At 39.8% G+C, this 24656-nt stretch overlaps 1 protein-coding gene across 2 annotated transcripts in view; it reads left to right on the top strand.

Moving 5' to 3' along the window:
• The window catches only part of LOC137284436 (GPI inositol-deacylase-like), a 388474-nt gene that overhangs the window by 24757 nt on the left and 339061 nt on the right, over positions 1–24656 (top strand). For both annotated transcript variants that reach the window (XM_067816233.1, XM_067816232.1), the window contains exon 20: positions 1307–1457. In XM_067816233.1, the coding sequence (XP_067672334.1) occupies positions 1307–1457 (151 nt within the window). The remainder of the gene's footprint in view (positions 1–1306; positions 1458–24656) is intronic.

Below are 24656 nucleotides of genomic sequence, written 5' to 3'. Positions count from 1 at the left end.
TTCTTTTTAGACTTGGCATGGATCATTGTGTTGGTTTTATGCAGAAAAGAAACAGGATTTTTTAACAAGATTTATTGCTGCGGTATCATCATTGAATTTCGTTTACATGTTTACTGAGATCAGAACCTCTGTACATCGCTTCAATTATATTTTTGAATTTATGTTTTGTCTTTTTTTATTTTTGTGGTTGTATATTTGTTTGTGCTGTATACGTCAACATGTGTTTAACAAATATATTGTTATATCCTATTAATTCATATTTGATAAATATCCACAAACACAATATATGGCTTGAGAACAAAAGAAAATTTATCACCATACTTTATATTGGTCTTAGGAGGTTGTACGTCATGTTAGGGAAGCAGAGATACCCTCAGTCAGTAATCTCTTACACATCGGCTATTGAGAAACTTCCGAAATAATCATGAGATCAAATTCCATGTCCGTGTTTGGCTACTACATGATCATGACTGGAGTCATAACTGATGGATGGCAGTTTCTTTTCTTTATGTTAGTTTTGCTTTGGTTGAAATTTGAAAATGTATTTGTGGAAACTTTGTGGTTTTAGATTGTTAATATATATCCTTATGTCTTATCTAGTTGTTATTTCAACCCTTACTACCCAAAGGTGCAAAGGAAACATTTGTGTGGAGGGTCATACTTGGTTAGTGGTGAGCAGTTAGCAGGATGACATCACATTTGACTGTTGTGTTATGTATTAATGCACTGAATTTAGACCAAATGTACACTCTGCAGAAAGGAAATGCTAAAACAGAATAATTGGAAATATCTGGAAGGGAAAGGATCAACACATGACCAACCCAGATCAAAGCTGAAGTGCTGGTCAGTTTGTAATCTGTTTGATTCAGTGGTGATGCCAGGAAAGTCTGTTCTTTTAAACTAGTTTTATGGGGCCAGTCAAGATATTGAGGACAGATGACTTTCACTTTGACATTAGATTGTTTCATATGTGCCATGATAAACCTCAGTCAGTGACTGGGCACAATGTATTATGATCTCAAGTATGTATACTTTAAGTATCCATCTCAACACCACTTTTGTGTTTCTTTTTTGTGCAGAGTATATGTTGACGTGATGGTGATGGGTACAACTTTAGGGTGCGCAAGAAACGGATTACTACTCTCATGACTGGCAAATACCATTTTTTATGAAACATACTGTTTATTGATTTGATTTGAAACAACTTGGTTTAAGATAAATGGTGTCTGAAAGACAATCAGTAATCTACCAACAAAGTTTTGGCACAACTTGTCCTATGAGAGTGCAACTCATGATTGGTATTCAGGTTCCGAGAGACTGGACAGTTCCCAGTGAAGGTGCAGAGTGGCAAGCCACGGGATGTTGAAGATGAGGCAGTTCACCTGGAAATGTACCTCCATCCTTCTTGCTCATACCACCTGAAGCTGACTACGTCACCTGTACATGTCATGGGACAGGTAGGTGTCACACTTGTCTGAGCTGCTCTAATTAGGAGATAAACATCATGTGTTGGCCAATTTCCTGGTGTTATTGAGTATTTGAAGCATGGGAATGTATTTGGAACCGACGGCATCATCCGGAGGTTTCAAATTAAACATTCCCATGCTTCAAATACTCATTAACACCCGGAAATTGGCCAACACATGATGTTTATCAACATTGTAAACAAAAAAGTAAACCAAAGGGGTTTTACTGTCTCCACTTTACATCGGGTAGAGCAGTGAAGTGTCATCGGCTGGCCGTTTCAGCTGGTTCCCATGGTGAGTTGTTCATTTGTGACGTCATGCTAACTTTTCGTCACAATATGATTTGAATGATGTCACCACTGTTGATGACACAACAAAACAATTGTTTACATGACAATATGCAGTGAATAGTCTTGCAGTTGTCGGGAATCTAATACCATTTGACCATGTTTTTCAACCAATCAGATTATAGAACACAGTGACATTTGGTTTACAATGGGCACCTTCATACTGTTTCATGGTGCTGCGATGGTCTCTTCCAGATGCCATCGGGCACCTTCATACTGGTCAAGGTGAGACAATTGTCCAAGCCCCACTGATGGGTTGCCTTATGGCACCTTCATACTGATTGTTTTGTCAGTGTGCTTTGATAGTCCCATTCAGATGCCCTAGCACTGTGACTGTAGCATGGTATCACTGAAACATATGGCTTTGAAAGCACTCATTGTCAGCTTGGTTGGCGAAGATGAGGCACAGTGGGTGAAGCATTTGTAAAATCTCAATGTTGTCCTGGTATATATTTGTGTGCACAGAAGATACTTCTCCTCGAGTAACCTCTTAGACGAACAATTAGTCTCTGAAATGAACATATTTTAAAGAAAAACAAGTTCATGGTAAAAAAATTATCAATCATGGAAAGGAGCCCTGAGACTTTCTTCATTTTCAGAAGCGACTTGCCACCTGTTCTATACTTTCTTAGATATGTTTGCTTCAGGGTGTGTATGACAGACTACTAATCACTAACCTGAATGCTAATTGTATAGTTTGTGTGTTGTAAACTCATGGGAGATAAAACAAAGAATCTTTTATATTACTCTTCCATTCTATTCAGCAAAACTTGTAATCCAGATAGTTTTTCATCCTAATGAAATCATCGATTGACAGTTTTCTGGGTAAGTGAATCATGTTTACAGACAATGGCCCTGCTTGTAACATGTAAGCTTTTTCGCCATATTGGTGAAGGACAGGTGTCCAGATTCACAGGGTCTGGATTATCAAGGTTTCATGGTGAACATTCAACATTGTCAGATAATGCATCAGAGATGTTGAGCTATTTCACTCAGAATTTAGTGAGTCGGTATTGTTTAAGTTGCTTTTAGCAATATCAAGCAATGTCACAGCAGGGACTCAAGAAATGGGCTTTACATGTTGTATCCCAGGGGGAATGGAACCCGGTTCTTTGGTGTCATCCACAGATGTTTTACTGCTGAGCTTTCAAACTACTCCTGCTCACCTCTAAGGGTGTGTGTGTGTGTGGGGGAAAGTAGGGATTGGGATGGGGGGGGGTAGGGTGTGTGTGTGTGGTGGTGGGGTAGTTAAGTGGTTTAAGTGTCCGCTCATCATGCTGAAAATCTGGGTTCGATTCCCCACATGGGTACAATGTGTGAAGCCCATTGTCCCTGCCGCGATATTGCTGGAATATTGCTAAAACTTAGTAAAACCAGCATAAAACTAAAGACACTCACTCAGTCTAACTGAATTCAGTGAAGGCTTATGTACAGTTCTGCACTTGCATCTAGTGGATGAAGTCAGTTTTTGATGAACACTGCTTGCAGGTGTGTACATAAAATCAACACAAATTCTCAGTCACAGTCAACATGCTACATGCATGAACATGAAGCAATCACTACATGTACTGTTTGTTGGGCCAGTCATGCCAGGTCACCCAAGTGAGATGCCTTCAGTTTACCACTGTAAACGTACACCTCACACAGGGTCCAACACTCTATGCTGTCAGTTTCAGTGAAATGTTAAGGAGTTGTGATAATTGCCAGATGTCCGTAATCAAATCTGTGTCCTCCTAGATGCCGTTAAAAGCTATAGTAAACTGACTTGTTTCATGCCTTGTGAGTCTAACTTTTCAATTTGAGGGCGTGGGAGATAGCCTGAAGCTAGGCTTGTAATACAGTGCCTCCATGTGTGTAGAAGTCCTTTCCTGATGTCCCTGTTGTCACTGCAATATTGTTATAATACCATAATGTGACTTAATTAGTCTGCAGATGATATGATAACTGTTCAAAATACCATGTAAAATTCCTTTGAAAACATTTTTAAAACATAATGGGTATTCCAAACAAGATTTGACAGTATCTTGTTGCTTTGGCTGCACTACACTCTTACCTTTCTGTAAAATACTTTAATTTCATTGGTGAATGAAGCCGTAACAAGTTTCCATGTCACTCCTCTCAGGAATGACAACTTGAAAAAATAATACCCATGGCCACGTCAAGCACCAAACTCTCCACAGAGAAGCTCTTTTGCTAACAATAATATGACATCATAATATGATGGATGTGGTGCCCATAGTTCGAAAGGTATGATAGAGGCCCTTATTGGCCCACAACATGTCATGATTATCAAAATTTTACAACACGATAATTTTAGCATAAAAGGAGCTAAATTAATTGTTGAAGTTACCTCCAATTGCATTTTTATGTTTCTAGTGTTGTTAGTTTTCCTCTTTGAAGACCTCAAAGTTAACATATTTTACAATATCTTCTAGAAACCTACATTTTCTGATTTTCAGAGTGATAGAAAAGTGTGAGCAAAAGCGTGACCCATCCCAATTTTTTCACCACATATGAAGCGAGTAAATTAGAATGTACACCTAAAAAATTGTAGTGGGTCACGCTTTTGCTCATATCAAAATCTTTAAAAAAGTACATTTTTTCGGTTTATGAAATTGCCCCATACAACATCTAAAAAAATAAACATTGACATAAACTAACATCTTTAAAAACAATCCATCACATTTACACATCTGTGCCATGATACATTATATTTTGAATGGTTTTGTGCTCTAAAATACACATGTCAAACATCGTTATTAAAATTTTCAATATCATAAGGCACCCACAAGGCAGATTTATGAGATGTAAACATTGGTGTTTGGTTGTTGGTCTCTGCTAGAAAAGTAAGAAGATGTCTGAAGATTTTCAAAATATGATCAAGTAGTACTGTAAAGGTGAAAATCTTTGTTATTATGTAAGAATTTGATCATAGTTTTTCTATCATCTGTGTATCAAACACCTTTGAGTCACCTGTCACTGTCAAAATAACACTGTCATTCAACAGGATTGCCATGTATAAACATATGCATTTTCCAAGAACTTATGTACCTTGATGTTTCCAATGACATATTAGATTTCATTTAACCAAAATGACTACACTTAACTGTATGAAAAGGATGTTTTAGCTAGAATAAGAACATTGTATCAAGGTCTAGCAGGTGATGAACACAAGCAGACGTCAAGTCATACATAGTTGTAAAATGTAATAATAAGCCTAAATTCACAGTGGGAGGCAAAGGAATATGTAGCCTAATGGTTGCAATAGTGGACTGGAGCTTTCTTTTGTTATCAGACATGCAGGTTCAAATCCATGTAACTCTTCTTTCTTTTTTTCAAAGTTTGTTTATCAAGTCTACAATGTTTAACTAAACTGTTTCACATCAAATCCAAATATTGTAATTTTGTCTTAAGTTTGGTAATCTATGTTACAACACTTGTGAAACAAGCTTTAATTAACATCATGTGAATCTTTTGTTAAGACACTGACCATTTGCCTTTTCAAGTCAGTCTTGTTGCCTTTGTTCCCAATATTTTAAATTCATATTTTATACATTTTGATCTACTTTAGGTTTATACACTTTTGAATACTGCAGTTCTTGAGAGTGAATCAGATACTGAGATTGATAACTGTGTGAATGAAGAGTAATAGTGGATGTTTTATATCTTTAAAGTGGATAAGTAGTGAATAATTACTCTGTGAAGTCTTTTGAATACTGACTTTAACATGTGCGTGGTGTTAATATGAACCTGCACTGATGTTGAAATTTCACCCAAAATGGGCCCCTTTGAGGTCAAGACCTGTGATTTTTAGTGCAACATGGTTGGCTATTGTAATAACATATGATGATTGAGATGTTAACTGTATATTTGCTAAAACTGGTTGTAAATGCTGACTTGTAACACTTACTAGTTAGAATGAAGCTGTGCCCAAAATGAAGCTTCACCCAAAACAGGCCCCTGTGATTCTTAGTGCAACATGATTGTTATCATGCTTACATGTTGTACAATGGACCCATGGATTACATTTGCAAAGAATGCTGTGGATAATGACTGAGTTTTGGGGACACAATTGGCAAGTAATTGAATTAACAATGTTTTGCAACCCTAATTGGGCCCCTTGAAGTTAAAACATTATGACTGACTTTGACATGTTTTTCAGCATGACTACCTGTCATAAAACTGCTGTAATTTGTATGTAAATAAAATAACAGTTGTAAATAAGCCATTATGGCACACTGATATTTCAGACTTCATGTTATTTTTCATGGGAACTGATACAACCCATTTTGGGCCCCTCTGCAGAAAAATTACACCTCAGAACATATAAAATATAGCATTTTTATGCAAAGCTAACATGTCTCTAAACAAATAACATGTTTTCAGCCAATTCTGTTAGTGGGCCAAAAACCACCCTTATCATACCTTGTCCTTTATTTCACCAACTTTCACTACTTTATTTAGACTATTTTATACATTGAATTGTTTGCACTCTCACCATAAACATAATCAATCATATTTATAACAGTTTTAAGCTTGTCAGAATATGTTTCACTGATTTTAAAAATTCAGTTGAGAGGCAGATGCCATTTTGTTTACATGTCATATAATGGATAGTGATCTTGTATATTCAACATGCCGGTAAGCTAAATACATTGTATGCTTCGCCCTCGGGCAATGCAGTCTGATGTATGCCTCTTTGTAGTGAGAAGTCTATAACTTGGAAAATAGAATTGTTGAAAGAATATTTACCTTCCACCTCTGACAGAGCAGTCCAAAGAAGTTTGGTTCTCAACTTTTCTGCCACCTCTTGTAGATCCTTGAAAGACCCAGAAAACAACTGGTTTTCTCAGATTTTCCATGAAAGAGCTGGTTGAGACTTACGTGAGAAGCTCACACAGAAGAGACTGGGTTCTGTCTTGCTTTTCTTTAGATGTTCCATGACACAAATGGTTAATATTTGCATGGAATGTTCACTCAGAAGAGAATGGAACCAGTCTAGCTTTCCTCTAGATGTTCCCATGATAGACCAGGTTGATATTTGACAGGGATGTTCAGTCGAAGGGACTGGGTACAGTCTAGCTTTCTCAAGATGTTCCCATGACATCAGGTTGATATTTTGCTGAGAACCTAATTTTCTCTAATTCCAAGAGCCCAAGTTCAGCTTAGTGACTCCCAAGAGGGCAGGTCATATATTGTCTGCAAGTGGTCACCTGGAGACTAATCTGTACTGACTGAGCTACAAGCGGACAGCTTCAGCTAATGACCCAATGGAAGATGATCCTTGTAACATCATCCAGCTGAAACTCAGTTGTCTTCAAATTGGACAGGATTGTTCTTGGATTGAGGTGGACACTCATCCCTAATTGTCTAAGTTGATACAGTTTCAGTTCCATTGACTGGTTGTGTGTCTGGGGAGTCATATGATTGTTCCAGCATGGCTGAAAGGAATGAAATCTCCAGATCACCTTATCCCATCCATCTGTCCCTTGTAACGTGTTTATGTTCATGTCTGTTTTGTTTCAGTGCTGTCACTTGCATGACACTCAAATACTTGTTTTTCACTGACACGGCAAAAATCCAGTTGTATTAATGTATTCTGTTAAAACTCACAGCACCAACTCACCTTATTGTTAAACCTGACAACCCTCTCTCACTGTAGTTTTAAACCTCACAACCCTCACTCATTGCAGTGAAAAATCTTCACAACCCTCACTCTGTAGTGATAAACCTCACAACCTCACACTCTGTAGTGATAAAACTCACAACCCTTACTCATTGTCGTTTTAACCTAACAACCCTCACTGTTGTGATAATCCTCACAGCCCTCCGCCACGGTAGTAATGATCCTCACAACCCTCACTTACAGTAGTACTAAACCTGACACCCTCACTCACTGTAGTGATAAACCTTATGACCCTCACTAATTGTAGTAATAAACCTCACAGCCCTTACTCACTGTAGTGATGATCCTCACAACCATCACTTTAGTGAGAAACCTGACAGCACTCACACACTGCAGTGATAATCCTCACAATTCTCACTCACAGTAGTAATAAACCTCCCAACCTTCACTCATTGTTGTTATAACATTACTCACTATAGTGATAAACCTCACATTACTCACTATATAGATAAACCTCCAAACCGTGATAAACCTCACAACCCTCACTCACTGTTGTGATAATTCTCACAACCCTCACTAACTATAGTGATAAACCTGACATCCCATACTCACTTCAGTAGTAAACCTCTCAACCCTCACTCTGTACTGATAAAACTCACAACCATCACTCACTATAGTGATGAACCTCACAACTCTCACTCACTGTAGTGATAATCCTTAGTGATAATCTTTAGAACCATCACTGAAGTGATAAACCTGACAGAATTCACTCACTACAGTGATAATCCTCACAACCCTCACTCACTATAATCATAAACCTCACTGTAGTGTTAAACCTCCCACCCCTCACTCTTTATAGTGATAAACCTCACAACCCTCACTCTCTGTAGTAATAAACCTCACAACCCTCACTCTCTGTAGTAATAAACCTCACAACCCTCACTCTGTAGTGATTTAGCTAACATTACTGACTCACTGTAGTAATAAACCTTATAACCCTCACTACTTAAAGTAATAAGCCTGAAAAGTCTACTGATTGTCATACTAAACCTCATATAGCTCACAACTCACAGCAGGAATAAATCTCACAAAACTCACTATTTAGTGATAAACTAGTATTACTCACTGTAGTGATAAACCTCACAATCCTCAGTAATTGTAGTAATAAACCTTCCAACCCCAACTCACTGTTGTTATGAGCCTGACCTCTCTTACTCACTTTAGTAATAAACACCACAGCCCTCACTAATTGTAGTAATAAACCTCACAACCCTCACTCACTGTTGCGATAAATCTCACATCTCATACTTACTTTAGTAATATACCTCACATCACTCACTGACTGTAGTAGTCACCCTCACAGCACTCACTGCAGTGATAATGGTCACAGCCCTCACTCACTATACTGACAAACCTCAGAACCCACGTAAATCTCACAACCCTTGCTCACTGCAGTGATAATCCTCACAACCCTCACTCACTGCAGTGATAATCTTCACAACCCTAACTTATTGTACTGATTAACCTCACAACCCTCACTCACTAACTCACTAACTGTAATAATAAACCTGATATTACTACTGTGATAATCCTCACAACCCTCACAACCCTGACTCACTGTAGTGATAAACCTCACAAACCTCACTCACTGTAGTGATAAACCTCACAGCACTCCTTGTAGTGATAGTGGTCACAACCCTCACTCACTATATTGACAAACCTCAGAACCCACGTAAATCTCACAACCCTCGCTCACAGCAGTAATAAATCTCCCAACCCTCACTCACTGTAGTGATAAACCTCACAACCTTCACTCACTGTACTGAGGAACCTCACCACCCTCACTCAATATAGTCTTAAATCTCATACCCCTCACTCACAGTCGTAATAAACCTCACAAACCTCACTCACTGTTGTGATAATTCTCACAACCCTCAGTAACTATAGTGATAAACCTGACATACCTTACTCACTTTAGTAGTAAACCTCTGAACCCTCACTCACTGCATACCTCACTCACTGTAGTGATAAACCTCACATCCCTTACTAATTGTAATAATAAACCTCAGAACTCCCACTTGTCATTGAGATAAAGTTCACATCCCATCCTCACTTTAGTAATAAACCTTAAAACCCTCACTAATTCTGTAATAAACCTCACATTACTAAACCGATAAACATTACAACCTCAACCAACTGTTGTGATGAACTCACATTACTCACTCACTATAGTGATAAACCTCACAACCCTCACTGATTGTTGTAATAAACCTCACATTACTATAGTGCTGAACCTCACAACCCTCACACACACACAAGTGATAATCCTCACAACCCTCACTGACTCTAGTCATAAATCTCACGACCCTTGCTCACAGTGGTACTAAAACTCACAACCCTCACTGTTTAGTGAGAAAACTAACATTACTCACTCACTGTAGTGATAAAACTCACATCCCTCAGTAAATGTTGTTGTAAACCTCACAAGCCCCACTTACTGTTGATAAAGCTCACATCCCTTACTGACTACTAATAAACCTCACAACCCTCACTCACTGTACTGACAAACCTCAGAACCCACGCAAATCTCACAACCCTTGCTCACAACAGTAATAAACCTCCCAACCCTCACTCACTGTAGTGATGAACCTCCCAACCCTTACTTACTACAGTAATAATCATCACAACCCTCACTGAGTATAGTGATAAACCTCACAACCCTTCCTCACTTTAGTAATAAACCTCAAAACCCTCACTAATTGTAGTAATAAATCTCACTTTACTATAGTCATAAACCTTCCAACCTCAACCAACTGTTGTGATGAACTCACATTACTGGCTCACTATAGTGATAAACCTCACAACCCTCATTGATTGAAGTAATAAACCTCACATTACTATAGTGCTGAACCTCACAGCCCTCACTCACTGCAGTGATAATCCTCACAACCCTCACTCCATTGGTCATAAATTTCATAACCCTCGTCCACAGTAGTAATAAACCTGACAAACCTCACTGGCTGATGTGATAAGCCTCACAACCCTCACTCACTGTAGTGATAAATCTCACATCCCTCACTAACTGTAATAATAAACCTGATATTACTATAGTGAAAAACCCTCACAACCCTCACTCACTGTAGCGATAATCCTTACAATGTCACTGTAGTGATAAACCTCATAGCACTCACTGCAGTGATAATCCTCACAACCCTCACTGACTCTAGTCATAAATCTCAGGACCCTCGCTCACAGTCTTACTAAAAGTCACAACCCTCACTGTTCTAAGTGAGAAAACTAACTTTACTCACTCACTGTAGTGATAAAACTCACATCCCTCACTCATTATAGTTATAAACCTTCATAACCCCCATTTACTGTTGTGATAAAGCTCACATCCCTCACTCACTGTACAGATAAACCTCAGAACCCAGAACGTCAGTGATAATCTTTAGCAATCATCACAACTCTCACTCAGTGAAGTGGTAACTCTCACAACCCTCACTCTTTGTAGTAATAAACCTCACAACCCTCATTTAGTAGTGATAAAACTCACATTACTGACTCACAGTGATAATCCTCACAACCCTCACTCACAGTTGTGATAATTCTCACAACCCTCACTAACTATAGTCATAAACCTGACATCTCTTACTCACTTTGATGGTAAACCTCTCAAACCTCACTCTTCGTAGTGATGAAAATCAGAACCCTCACTCACTGTTGTGATAATCCTTACAACTGTCACTGTACTTATCAGCCTCATAGCACTCACTGCAGTGATAATCCTCACAACCCTCAATCACTGTACTAACAAACCTCACAACCCTCTCTCACTACAGTCGTAAATCTCACAAACCTTGCTGACAGTAGTAATAAACCTCATTCACAGTAGTGATATACCTCCTATCCTTCACTTTCTTTAGTAATAATCATCACAACTCTCACTCAGTGAAGTGATAACCCTCACAACCCTCACTCTCTGTAGTAATAAACCTCACAACCCTCATTTAGTAGTGATAAAACTCACAACCCTCACATTACTGACTCACTGTACTGATAAAACTCATAACCCTCACTAATTGTAGTAATAAACCTCAGAACCCCACTCAATGTCGTGATAAACCTCATATAACTCACTATAGTGATCAACCTCACAACCCTCACTCACTGTAGTGATAATCCTTAGCACCGTCACTGTAGTGATAAACCTTAGAGCATTCACTCACTACAGTGATAATCCTCACAACCCTCACTCACTATAATCATAACCCTCAATCTATGTAGTACGTGATAAACCTCACAACCCTCACTTTCTGTGGTAGTAAACCTCACAACCGTGACTCTATATAGTGATAAACCTCACAACCTTCACTCTCTGTAATACCAAACCTTACAACCCTGTAGTGATTTAGCTCACATTACTGACTTACTGAAGTGATAACCCCAATGATTGTAGTAATACGCCTGACAACCCCACTGATTGTCATAATAAACTTAATATAGCTCACTATAGTGATAAACCTGACAACTCTCACTCACAGTAGGAATAAATCTCACAAAACTCACTGTTTAGTGATAAATTAGCATTACTCACTAATTCTAGTGATAATCTTCACAACCCTGACTCACTGTAGTGATAAACCTCACATCCCTCACTCCCTGTAGTGATAAACCTTACAACCCTTACTGACTACAGTAATAAACCTCACAACCCTGACTCACTGTAGTGATAAACCTCACAAACCTCACTCACTGTAGTGATAAACCTCACAGCACTCCTTGTAGTGATAGTGGTCACAACCCTCACTCACTATATTGACAAACCTCAGAACCCACGTAAATCTCACAACCCTCGCTCACAGCAGTAATAAATCTCCCAACCCTCACTCACTGTAGTGATAAACCTCACAACCTTCACTCACTGTACTGAGGAACCTCACCACCCTCACTCAATATAGTCTTAAATCTCATACCCCTCACTCACAGTCGTAATAAACCTCACAAACCTCACTCACTGTTGTGATAATTCTCACAACCCTCAGTAACTATAGTGATAAACCTGACATACCTTACTCACTTTAGTAGTAAACCTCTGAACCCTCACTCACTGCATACCTCACTCACTGTAGTGATAAACCTCACATCCCTTACTAATTGTAATAATAAACCTCAGAACTCCCACTTGTCATTGAGATAAAGTTCACATCCCATCCTCACTTTAGTAATAAACCTTAAAACCCTCACTAATTCTGTAATAAACCTCACATTACTAAACCGATAAACATTACAACCTCAACCAACTGTTGTGATGAACTCACATTACTCACTCACTATAGTGATAAACCTCACAACCCTCACTGATTGTTGTAATAAACCTCACATTACTATAGTGCTGAACCTCACAACCCTCACACACACACAAGTGATAATCCTCACAACCCTCACTGACTCTAGTCATAAATCTCACGACCCTTGCTCACAGTGGTACTAAAACTCACAACCCTCACTGTTTAGTGAGAAAACTAACATTACTCACTCACTGTAGTGATAAAACTCACATCCCTCAGTAAATGTTGTTGTAAACCTCACAAGCCCCACTTACTGTTGATAAAGCTCACATCCCTTACTGACTACTAATAAACCTCACAACCCTCACTCACTGTACTGACAAACCTCAGAACCCACGCAAATCTCACAACCCTTGCTCACAACAGTAATAAACCTCCCAACCCTCACTCACTGTAGTGATGAACCTCCCAACCCTTACTTACTACAGTAATAATCATCACAACCCTCACTGAGTATAGTGATAAACCTCACAACCCTTCCTCACTTTAGTAATAAACCTCAAAACCCTCACTAATTGTAGTAATAAATCTCACTTTACTATAGTCATAAACCTTCCAACCTCAACCAACTGTTGTGATGAACTCACATTACTGGCTCACTATAGTGATAAACCTCACAACCCTCATTGATTGAAGTAATAAACCTCACATTACTATAGTGCTGAACCTCACAGCCCTCACTCACTGCAGTGATAATCCTCACAACCCTCACTCCATTGGTCATAAATTTCATAACCCTCGTCCACAGTAGTAATAAACCTGACAAACCTCACTGGCTGATGTGATAAGCCTCACAACCCTCACTCACTGTAGTGATAAATCTCACATCCCTCACTAACTGTAATAATAAACCTGATATTACTATAGTGAAAAACCCTCACAACCCTCACTCACTGTAGCGATAATCCTTACAATGTCACTGTAGTGATAAACCTCATAGCACTCACTGCAGTGATAATCCTCACAACCCTCACTGACTCTAGTCATAAATCTCAGGACCCTCGCTCACAGTCTTACTAAAAGTCACAACCCTCACTGTTCTAAGTGAGAAAACTAACTTTACTCACTCACTGTAGTGATAAAACTCACATCCCTCACTCATTATAGTTATAAACCTTCATAACCCCCATTTACTGTTGTGATAAAGCTCACATCCCTCACTCACTGTACAGATAAACCTCAGAACCCAGAACGTCAGTGATAATCTTTAGCAATCATCACAACTCTCACTCAGTGAAGTGGTAACTCTCACAACCCTCACTCTTTGTAGTAATAAACCTCACAACCCTCATTTAGTAGTGATAAAACTCACATTACTGACTCACAGTGATAATCCTCACAACCCTCACTCACAGTTGTGATAATTCTCACAACCCTCACTAACTATAGTCATAAACCTGACATCTCTTACTCACTTTGATGGTAAACCTCTCAAACCTCACTCTTCGTAGTGATGAAAATCAGAACCCTCACTCACTGTTGTGATAATCCTTACAACTGTCACTGTACTTATCAGCCTCATAGCACTCACTGCAGTGATAATCCTCACAACCCTCAATCACTGTACTAACAAACCTCACAACCCTCTCTCACTACAGTCGTAAATCTCACAAACCTTGCTGACAGTAGTAATAAACCTCATTCACAGTAGTGATATACCTCCTATCCTTCACTTTCTTTAGTAATAATCATCACAACTCTCACTCAGTGAAGTGATAACCCTCACAACCCTCACTCTCTGTAGTAATAAACCTCACAACCCTCATTTAGTAGTGATAAAACTCACAACCCTCACATTACTGACTCACTGTACTGATAAAACTCATAACCCTCACTAATTGTAGTAATAAACCTCAGAACCCCACTCAATGTCGTGATAAACCTCATATAACTCACTATAGTGATCAACCTCACAACCCTCACTCACTGTAGTGATAATCCTTAGCACCGTCACTGTAGTGATAAACCTTAGAGCATTCACTCACTACAGTGATAATCCTCACAACCCTCACTCACTATAATCATAACCCTCAATCTATGTAGTACGTGATAAACCTCACAACCCTCACTTTCTGTGGTAGTAAACCTCACAACCGTGACTCTATATAGTGATAAACCTCACAACCTTCACTCTCTGTAATACCAAACCTTACAACCCTGTAGTGATTTAGCTCACATTACTGACTTACTGAAGTGATAACCCCAATGATTGTAGTAATACGCCTGACAACCCCACTGATTGTCATAATAAACTTAATATAGCTCACTATAGTGATAAACCTGACAACTCTCACTCACAGTAGGAATAAATCTCACAAAACTCACTGTTTAGTGATAAATTAGCATTACTCACTAATTCTAGTGATAATCTTCACAACCCTGACTCACTGTAGTGATAAACCTCACATCCCTCACTCCCTGTAGTGATAAACCTTACAACCCTTACTGACTACAGTAATAAACCTCACAACCCTGACTCACTGTAGTGATAAACCTCACAAACCTCACTCACTGTAGTGATAAACCTCACAGCACTCCTTGTAGTGATAGTGGTCACAACCCTCACTCACTATATTGACAAACCTCAGAACCCACGTAAATCTCACAACCCTCGCTCACAGCAGTAATAAATCTCCCAACCCTCACTCACTGTAGTGATAAACCTCACAACCTTCACTCACTGTACTGAGGAACCTCACCACCCTCACTCACTATAGTCTTAAATCTCATACCCCTCACTCACAGTCGTAATAAACCTCACAAACCTCACTCACTGTTGTGATAATTCTCACAACCCTCAGTAACTATAGTGATAAACCTGACATACCTTACTCACTTTAGTAGTAAACCTCTGAACCCTCACTCACTGCATACCTCACTCACTGTAGTGATAAACCTCACATCCCTTACTAACTGTAATAATAAGCCTCACAGCACTCCTTGCAGTGATAATGGTCACAACCCTCACACACTATACTGACAAACCTCAGAACCCATGTAAATCTCACAATCCCCGCTCACTGAAGTGATAAACCTGACAACCCTCACTCACTATGCTTATAAATTTCATAACCCTCGTCCACAGTAGTAATAAACCTGACAAACCTCACTGGCTGATGTGATAAGCCTCACAACCCTCACTCACTGTAGTGATAAAGCTCACATCCCTTACTAACTGTAATAATAAGCCTCACAGCACTCCTTGCAGTGATAATGGTCACAACCCTCACACACTATACTGACAAACCTCAGAACCCATGTAAATCTCACAATCCCCGCTCACTGAAGTGATAAACCTGACAACCCTCATTCACTATGCTTATAAATTTCATAACCCTCGTCCACAGTAGTAATAAACCTGACAAACCTCACTGGCTGATGTGATAAGCCTCACAACCCTCACTCACTGTAGTGATAAAGCTCACATCCCTTACTAACTGTAATAATAAACCTGATATTACTATAGTGAAAAACCTCACAACCCTCACTCACTGTAGCGATAATCCTTACAACTGTCACTGTAGTGATAAACCTCATAGCACTCACTGCAGTGATAATCCTCACAACCCTCACTGACACTAGTCATAAATCTCACGACCCTCGCTCACAGTCTTACTAAAAGTCACAACCCTCACTGTTGAGTGAGAAAACTAACTTTACTCACTGACTGTAGTGATAAAACTCACATCCCTCACTCATTATAGTTATAAACCTTCATAACCCCCATTTACTGTTGTGATAAAGCTCACATCCCTTACTCACTTTACTAATAAACCTCACAACCCTCCCTCACTGTACAGATAAACCTCAGAACCCAGAACATCAGTGATAATCTTTAGGAATCATCACAACTCTCACTCAGTGAAGTGGTAACTCTCACAACCCTCACTCTCTGTAGTAATAAACCTCACAACCCTCATTTAGTAGTGATAAAACTCACATTACTGACTCACAGTGATAATCCTCACAACCCTCACTCACCGTTGTGATAATTCTCACTAACTATAGTCATAAACCTGACATCTCTTACTCACTTTGATGGTAAACCTCTCAACCCTCACTCTTCGTAGTGATGAAACTCACAACCCTCACCCACTGTAGTGATAAACCTCACATCCCTCACTCATTATAGTTATAAACCTTCATAACCCCCATTTACTGTTGTGATAAAGCTCACATCCCTTACTCACTTTACTAATAAACCTCACAACCCTCACTCACTGTACAGATGAACATCACAACCCTCACTCACTGTAGAGATAAAACTCACATTACTGACTCACTGTAGTGATAAACCTCATAACCCTCACTAATGGTAGTAATAAGCCTCAGAACCCCACTCAGTGTTGTGATAAACCTCATATAACTCACTACAGTGATAAACCTCATAACCCTCACTAATTGTAGTAATAAGCCTCAGAACCGCACGCAGTGTTGTGATAAACCACATATAAGTCACTATAGTGATCAACCTCACAGCCCTCACTCACTGTAGTGATAGACCTCACAGCACTCCTTGCAGTGATAATGGTCAGAACCCTCACTCACTATACTGACAAACCTCAGAACCCATGTAAATCTCACAACCCTCGCTCACAGCAATAGTAAACCTCCCAACCCTCACTCACTGTAGTAATAAACCTCACATCCCTCACTCCCTGTAGTGATAAACCTCACAACCTTCACTCACTGTACTGAGGAACCTCACAATCATCACTCACTATAGTCTTAAATCTCATACCCCTCACTGACAGTAGTAATAAACCTCACAAACCTCACTCACTGTTGTGATAATTCTCACAACCCTCAGTAACTATAGTGATAAACCTGACATACCTTACTCACTTTAGTAGTAAACCTCTCAACCCTCACTCACTGTAGTGATGAAACTCACAACCCGCACTCACTGTAGTGATAAACCTCACATCCCTCACTAACTGTAATAATAAGCCTCACAGCACTCCTTGCAGTGATAATGGTCACAACCCTCACTCACTATACTGACAAACCTCAGAACCCACGTAAATCTCAGAATCCCCGCTCACTGAAGTGATAAACCTGACAACCCTCACTCACTATGCTTATAGATTTCATAACCCTTTCCCACAGTAGTAATAAACCTGACAAACCTCACTGGCTGATGTGATAAGCCTCACACAACCCTCACTCACTGTAGTGATAAACCTGATATTACTATAGTGAAAAACCTCACAACCCTCACTCACTGTAGCGATAATCCTTACAATGTCACTGTAGTGATAAACCTCATAGCACTCACTGCAGTGATAATCCTCACAACCCTCACTGACTCTAGTCATAAATCTCAGGACCCTCGCTCACAGTCTTACTAAAAGTCACAACCCTCACTGTTCTAAGTGAGAAAACTAACTTTACTCACTCACTGTAGTGATAAAACTCACATCCCTCACTCATTATAGTTATAAACCTTCATAACCCCCATTTACTGTTGTGATAAAGCTCACATCCCTCACTCACTGTACAGATAAACCTCAGAACCCAGAACGTCAGTGATAATCTTTAGCAATCATCACAACTCTCACTCAGTGAAGTGGTAACTCTCACAACCCTCACTCTTTGTAGTAATAAACCTCACAACCCTCATTTAGTAGTGATAAAACTCACATTACTGACTCACAGTGATAATCCTCACAACCCTCACTCACAGTTGTGATAATTCTCACAACCCTCACTAACTATAGTCATAAACCTGACATCTCTTACTCACTTTGATGGTAAACCTCTCAAACCTCACTCTTCGTAGTGATGAAAATCAGAACCCTCACTCACTGTTGTGATAATCCTTACAACTGTCACTGTACTTATCAGCCTCATAGCACTCACTGCAGTGATAATCCTCACAACCCTCAATCACTGTACTAACAAACCTCACAACCCTCTCTCACTACAGTCGTAAATCTCACAAACCTTGCTGACAGTAGTAATAAACCTCATTCACAGTAGTGATATACCTCCTATCCTTCACTTTCTTTAGTAATAATCATCACAACTCTCACTCAGTGAAGTGATAACCCTCACAACCCTCACTCTCTGTAGTAATAAACCTCACAACCCTCATTTAGTAGTGATAAAACTCACAACCCTCACATTACTGACTCACTGTACTGATAAAACTCATAACCCTCACTAATTGTAGTAATAAACCTCAGAACCCCACTCAATGTCGTGATAAACCTCATATAACTCACTATAGTGATCAACCTCACAACCCTCACTCACTGTAGTGATAATCCTTAGCACCGTCACTGTAGTGATAAACCTTAGAGCATTCACTCACTACAGTGATAATCCTCACAACCCTCACTCACTATAATCATAACCCTCAATCTATGTAGTACGTGATAAACCTCACAACCCTCACTTTCTGTGGTAGTAAACCTCACAACCGTGACTCTATATAGTGATAAACCTCACAACCTTCACTCTCTGTAATACCAAACCTTACAACCCTGTAGTGATTTAGCTCACATTACTGACTTACTGAAGTGATAACCCCAATGATTGTAGTAATACGCCTGACAACCCCACTGATTGTCATAATAAACTTAATATAGCTCACTATAGTGATAAACCTGACAACTCTCACTCACAGTAGGAATAAATCTCACAAAACTCACTGTTTAGTGATAAATTAGCATTACTCACTAATTCTAGTGATAATCTTCACAACCCTGACTCACTGTAGTGATAAACCTCACATCCCTCACTCCCTGTAGTGATAAACCTTACAACCCTTACTGACTACAGTAATAAACCTCACAACCCTGACTCACTGTAGTGATAAACCTCACAAACCTCACTCACTGTAGTGATAAACCTCACAGCACTCCTTGTAGTGATAGTGGTCACAACCCTCACTCACTATATTGACAAACCTCAGAACCCACGTAAATCTCACAACCCTCGCTCACAGCAGTAATAAATCTCCCAACCCTCACTCACTGTAGTGATAAACCTCACAACCTTCACTCACTGTACTGAGGAACCTCACCACCCTCACTCACTATAGTCTTAAATCTCATACCCCTCACTCACAGTCGTAATAAACCTCACAAACCTCACTCACTGTTGTGATAATTCTCACAACCCTCAGTAACTATAGTGATAAACCTGACATACCTTACTCACTTTAGTAGTAAACCTCTGAACCCTCACTCACTGCATACCTCACTCACTGTAGTGATAAACCTCACATCCCTTACTAACTGTAATAATAAGCCTCACAGCACTCCTTGCAGTGATAATGGTCACAACCCTCACACACTATACTGACAAACCTCAGAACCCATGTAAATCTCACAATCCCCGCTCACTGAAGTGATAAACCTGACAACCCTCACTCACTATGCTTATAAATTTCATAACCCTCGTCCACAGTAGTAATAAACCTGACAAACCTCACTGGCTGATGTGATAAGCCTCACAACCCTCACTCACTGTAGTGATAAAGCTCACATCCCTTACTAACTGTAATAATAAGCCTCACAGCACTCCTTGCAGTGATAATGGTCACAACCCTCACACACTATACTGACAAACCTCAGAACCCATGTAAATCTCACAATCCCCGCTCACTGAAGTGATAAACCTGACAACCCTCATTCACTATGCTTATAAATTTCATAACCCTCGTCCACAGTAGTAATAAACCTGACAAACCTCACTGGCTGATGTGATAAGCCTCACAACCCTCACTCACTGTAGTGATAAAGCTCACATCCCTTACTAACTGTAATAATAAACCTGATATTACTATAGTGAAAAACCTCACAACCCTCACTCACTGTAGCGATAATCCTTACAACTGTCACTGTAGTGATAAACCTCATAGCACTCACTGCAGTGATAATCCTCACAACCCTCACTGACACTAGTCATAAATCTCACGACCCTCGCTCACAGTCTTACTAAAAGTCACAACCCTCACTGTTGAGTGAGAAAACTAACTTTACTCACTGACTGTAGTGATAAAACTCACATCCCTCACTCATTATAGTTATAAACCTTCATAACCCCCATTTACTGTTGTGATAAAGCTCACATCCCTTACTCACTTTACTAATAAACCTCACAACCCTCCCTCACTGTACAGATAAACCTCAGAACCCAGAACATCAGTGATAATCTTTAGGAATCATCACAACTCTCACTCAGTGAAGTGGTAACTCTCACAACCCTCACTCTCTGTAGTAATAAACCTCACAACCCTCATTTAGTAGTGATAAAACTCACATTACTGACTCACAGTGATAATCCTCACAACCCTCACTCACCGTTGTGATAATTCTCACTAACTATAGTCATAAACCTGACATCTCTTACTCACTTTGATGGTAAACCTCTCAACCCTCACTCTTCGTAGTGATGAAACTCACAACCCTCACCCACTGTAGTGATAAACCTCACATCCCTCACTCATTATAGTTATAAACCTTCATAACCCCCATTTACTGTTGTGATAAAGCTCACATCCCTTACTCACTTTACTAATAAACCTCACAACCCTCACTCACTGTACAGATGAACATCACAACCCTCACTCACTGTAGAGATAAAACTCACATTACTGACTCACTGTAGTGATAAACCTCATAACCCTCACTAATGGTAGTAATAAGCCTCAGAACCCCACTCAGTGTTGTGATAAACCTCATATAACTCACTACAGTGATAAACCTCATAACCCTCACTAATTGTAGTAATAAGCCTCAGAACCGCACGCAGTGTTGTGATAAACCACATATAAGTCACTATAGTGATCAACCTCACAGCCCTCACTCACTGTAGTGATAGACCTCACAGCACTCCTTGCAGTGATAATGGTCAGAACCCTCACTCACTATACTGACAAACCTCAGAACCCATGTAAATCTCACAACCCTCGCTCACAGCAATAGTAAACCTCCCAACCCTCACTCACTGTAGTAATAAACCTCACATCCCTCACTCCCTGTAGTGATAAACCTCACAACCTTCACTCACTGTACTGAGGAACCTCACAATCATCACTCACTATAGTCTTAAATCTCATACCCCTCACTGACAGTAGTAATAAACCTCACAAACCTCACTCACTGTTGTGATAATTCTCACAACCCTCAGTAACTATAGTGATAAACCTGACATACCTTACTCACTTTAGTAGTAAACCTCTCAACCCTCACTCACTGTAGTGATGAAACTCACAACCCGCACTCACTGTAGTGATAAACCTCACATCCCTCACTAACTGTAATAATAAGCCTCACAGCACTCCTTGCAGTGATAATGGTCACAACCCTCACTCACTATACTGACAAACCTCAGAACCCACGTAAATCTCAGAATCCCCGCTCACTGAAGTGATAAACCTGACAACCCTCACTCACTATGCTTATAGATTTCATAACCCTTTCCCACAGTAGTAATAAACCTGACAAACCTCACTGGCTGATGTGATAAGCCTCACACAACCCTCACTCACTGTAGTGATAAACCTGATATTACTATAGTGAAAAACCTCACAACCCTCACTCACTGTAGCGATAATCCTTACAACTGTCACTGTAGTGATAAACCTCATAGCACTCACTGCAGTGATAATCCTCACAACCCTCACTGACACTAGTCATAAATCTCAGGACCCTCGCTCACAGTCTTACTAAAAGTCACAACCCTCACTGTTCTAAGTGAGAAAACTAACTTTACTCACTCACTGTAGTGATAAAACTCACATCCCTCACTCATTATAGTTATAAACCTTCATAACCCCCATTTACTGTTGTGATAAAGCTCACATCCCTCACTCACTGTACAGATAAACCTCAGAACCCAGAACGTCAGTGATAATCTTTAGCAATCATCACAACTCTCACTCAGTGAAGTGTTAACTCTCACAACCCTCACTCTCTGTAGTAATAAACCTCACAACCCTCATTTAGTAGTGATAAAACTCACATTACTGACTCACAGTGATAATCCTCACAACCCTCACTCACCGTTGTGATAATTCTCACAACCCTCACTAACTATAGTCATAAACCTGACATCTCTTACTCACTTTGATGGTAAACCTCTCAAACCTCACTCTTCGTAGTGATGAAAATCAGAACCCTCACCCACTGTAGTGATAAACCTCACATCCCTCACTCATTATAGTTATAAACCTTCATAACCCCCATTTACTGTTGTGATAAAGCTCACATCCCTTACTCACTTTACTAATAAACCTCACAACCCTCACTCACTGTACAGATAAACCTCAGAACCCAGAACGTCAGTGATAATCTTTAGCAATCATCACAACTCTCACTCAGTGAAGTGGTAACTCTCACAACCCTCACTCTCTGTAGTAATAAACCTCACAACCCTCATTTAGTAGTGATAAAACTCACATTACTGACTCACAGTGATAATCCTCACAACCCTCACTCACCGTTGTGATAATTCTCACAACCCTCACTAACTATAGTCATAAACCTGACATCTCTTACTCACTTTGATGGTAAACCTCTCAACCCTCACTCTTCGTAGTGATGAAACTCACAACCCTCACCCACTGTAGTGATAAACCTCACATCCCTCACTCATTATAGTTATAAACCTTCATAACCCCCATTTACTGTTGTGATAAAGCTCACATCCCTTACTCTCTTTACTAATAAACCTCACAACCCTCACTCACTGTACAGATAAACCTCAGAACCCAGAACGTCAGTGATAATCTTTAGCAATCATCACAACTCTCACTCAGTGAAGTGGTAACTCTCACAACCCTCACTCTCTGTAGTAATAAACCTCACAACCCTCATTTAGTAGTGATAAAACTCACATTACTGACTCACAGTGATAATCCTCACAACCCTCACTCACCGTTGTGATAATTCTCACAACCCTCACTAACTATAGTCATAAACCTGACATCTCTTACTCACTTTGATGGTAAACCTCTCAACCCTCACTCTTCGTAGTGATGAAACTCACAACCCTCACCCACTGTAGTGATAAACCTCACATCCCTCACTCATTATAGTTATAAACCTTCATAAGCCCCATTTACTGTTGTGATAAAGCTCACATCCCTTACTCACTTTACTAATAAACCTCACAACCCTCACTCACTGTACAGATAAACCTCAGAACCCAGAACGTCAGTGATAATCTTCAGGAATCATCACAACTCTCACTCAGTGAAGTGGTAACTCTCACAACCCTCACTCTCTGTAGTAATAAACCTCACAACCCTCATTTAGTAGTGATAAAACTCACATTACTGACTCACAGTGATAATCCTCACAACCCTCACTCACCGTTGTGATAATTCTCACAACCCTCACTAACTATAGTCATAAACCTGACATCTCTTACTCACTTTGATGGTAAACCTCTCAACCCTCACTCTTCGTAGTGATGAAACTCACAACCCTCACCCACTGTAGTGATAAACCTCACATCCCTCACTCATTATAGTTATAAACCTTCATAAGCCCCATTTACTGTTGTGATAAAGCTCACATCCCTTACTCACTTTACTAATAAACCTCACAACCCTCACTCACTGTACAGATAAACCTCAGAACCCAGAACGTCAGTGATAATCTTTAGCAATCATCACAACTCTCACTCAGTGAAGTGGTAACTCTCACAACCCTCACTCTCTGTAGTAATAAACCTCACAACCCTCATTTAGTAGTGATAAAACTCACATTACTGACTCACAGTGATAATCCTCACAACCCTCACTCACCGTTGTGATAATTCTCACAACCCTCACTAACTATAGTCATAAACCTGACATCTCTTACTCACTTTGATGGTAAACCTCTCAACCCTCACTCTTCGTAGTGAT

Source organism: Haliotis asinina, chromosome 5 (assembly GCF_037392515.1).
Source record: "Haliotis asinina isolate JCU_RB_2024 chromosome 5, JCU_Hal_asi_v2, whole genome shotgun sequence".
NCBI classification, from domain to species: Eukaryota; Metazoa; Mollusca; class Gastropoda; order Lepetellida; family Haliotidae; genus Haliotis; species Haliotis asinina.
Note: the sequence above shows the minus strand (reverse complement) of the source record. Positions and strands in the feature narration are given on the sequence as shown.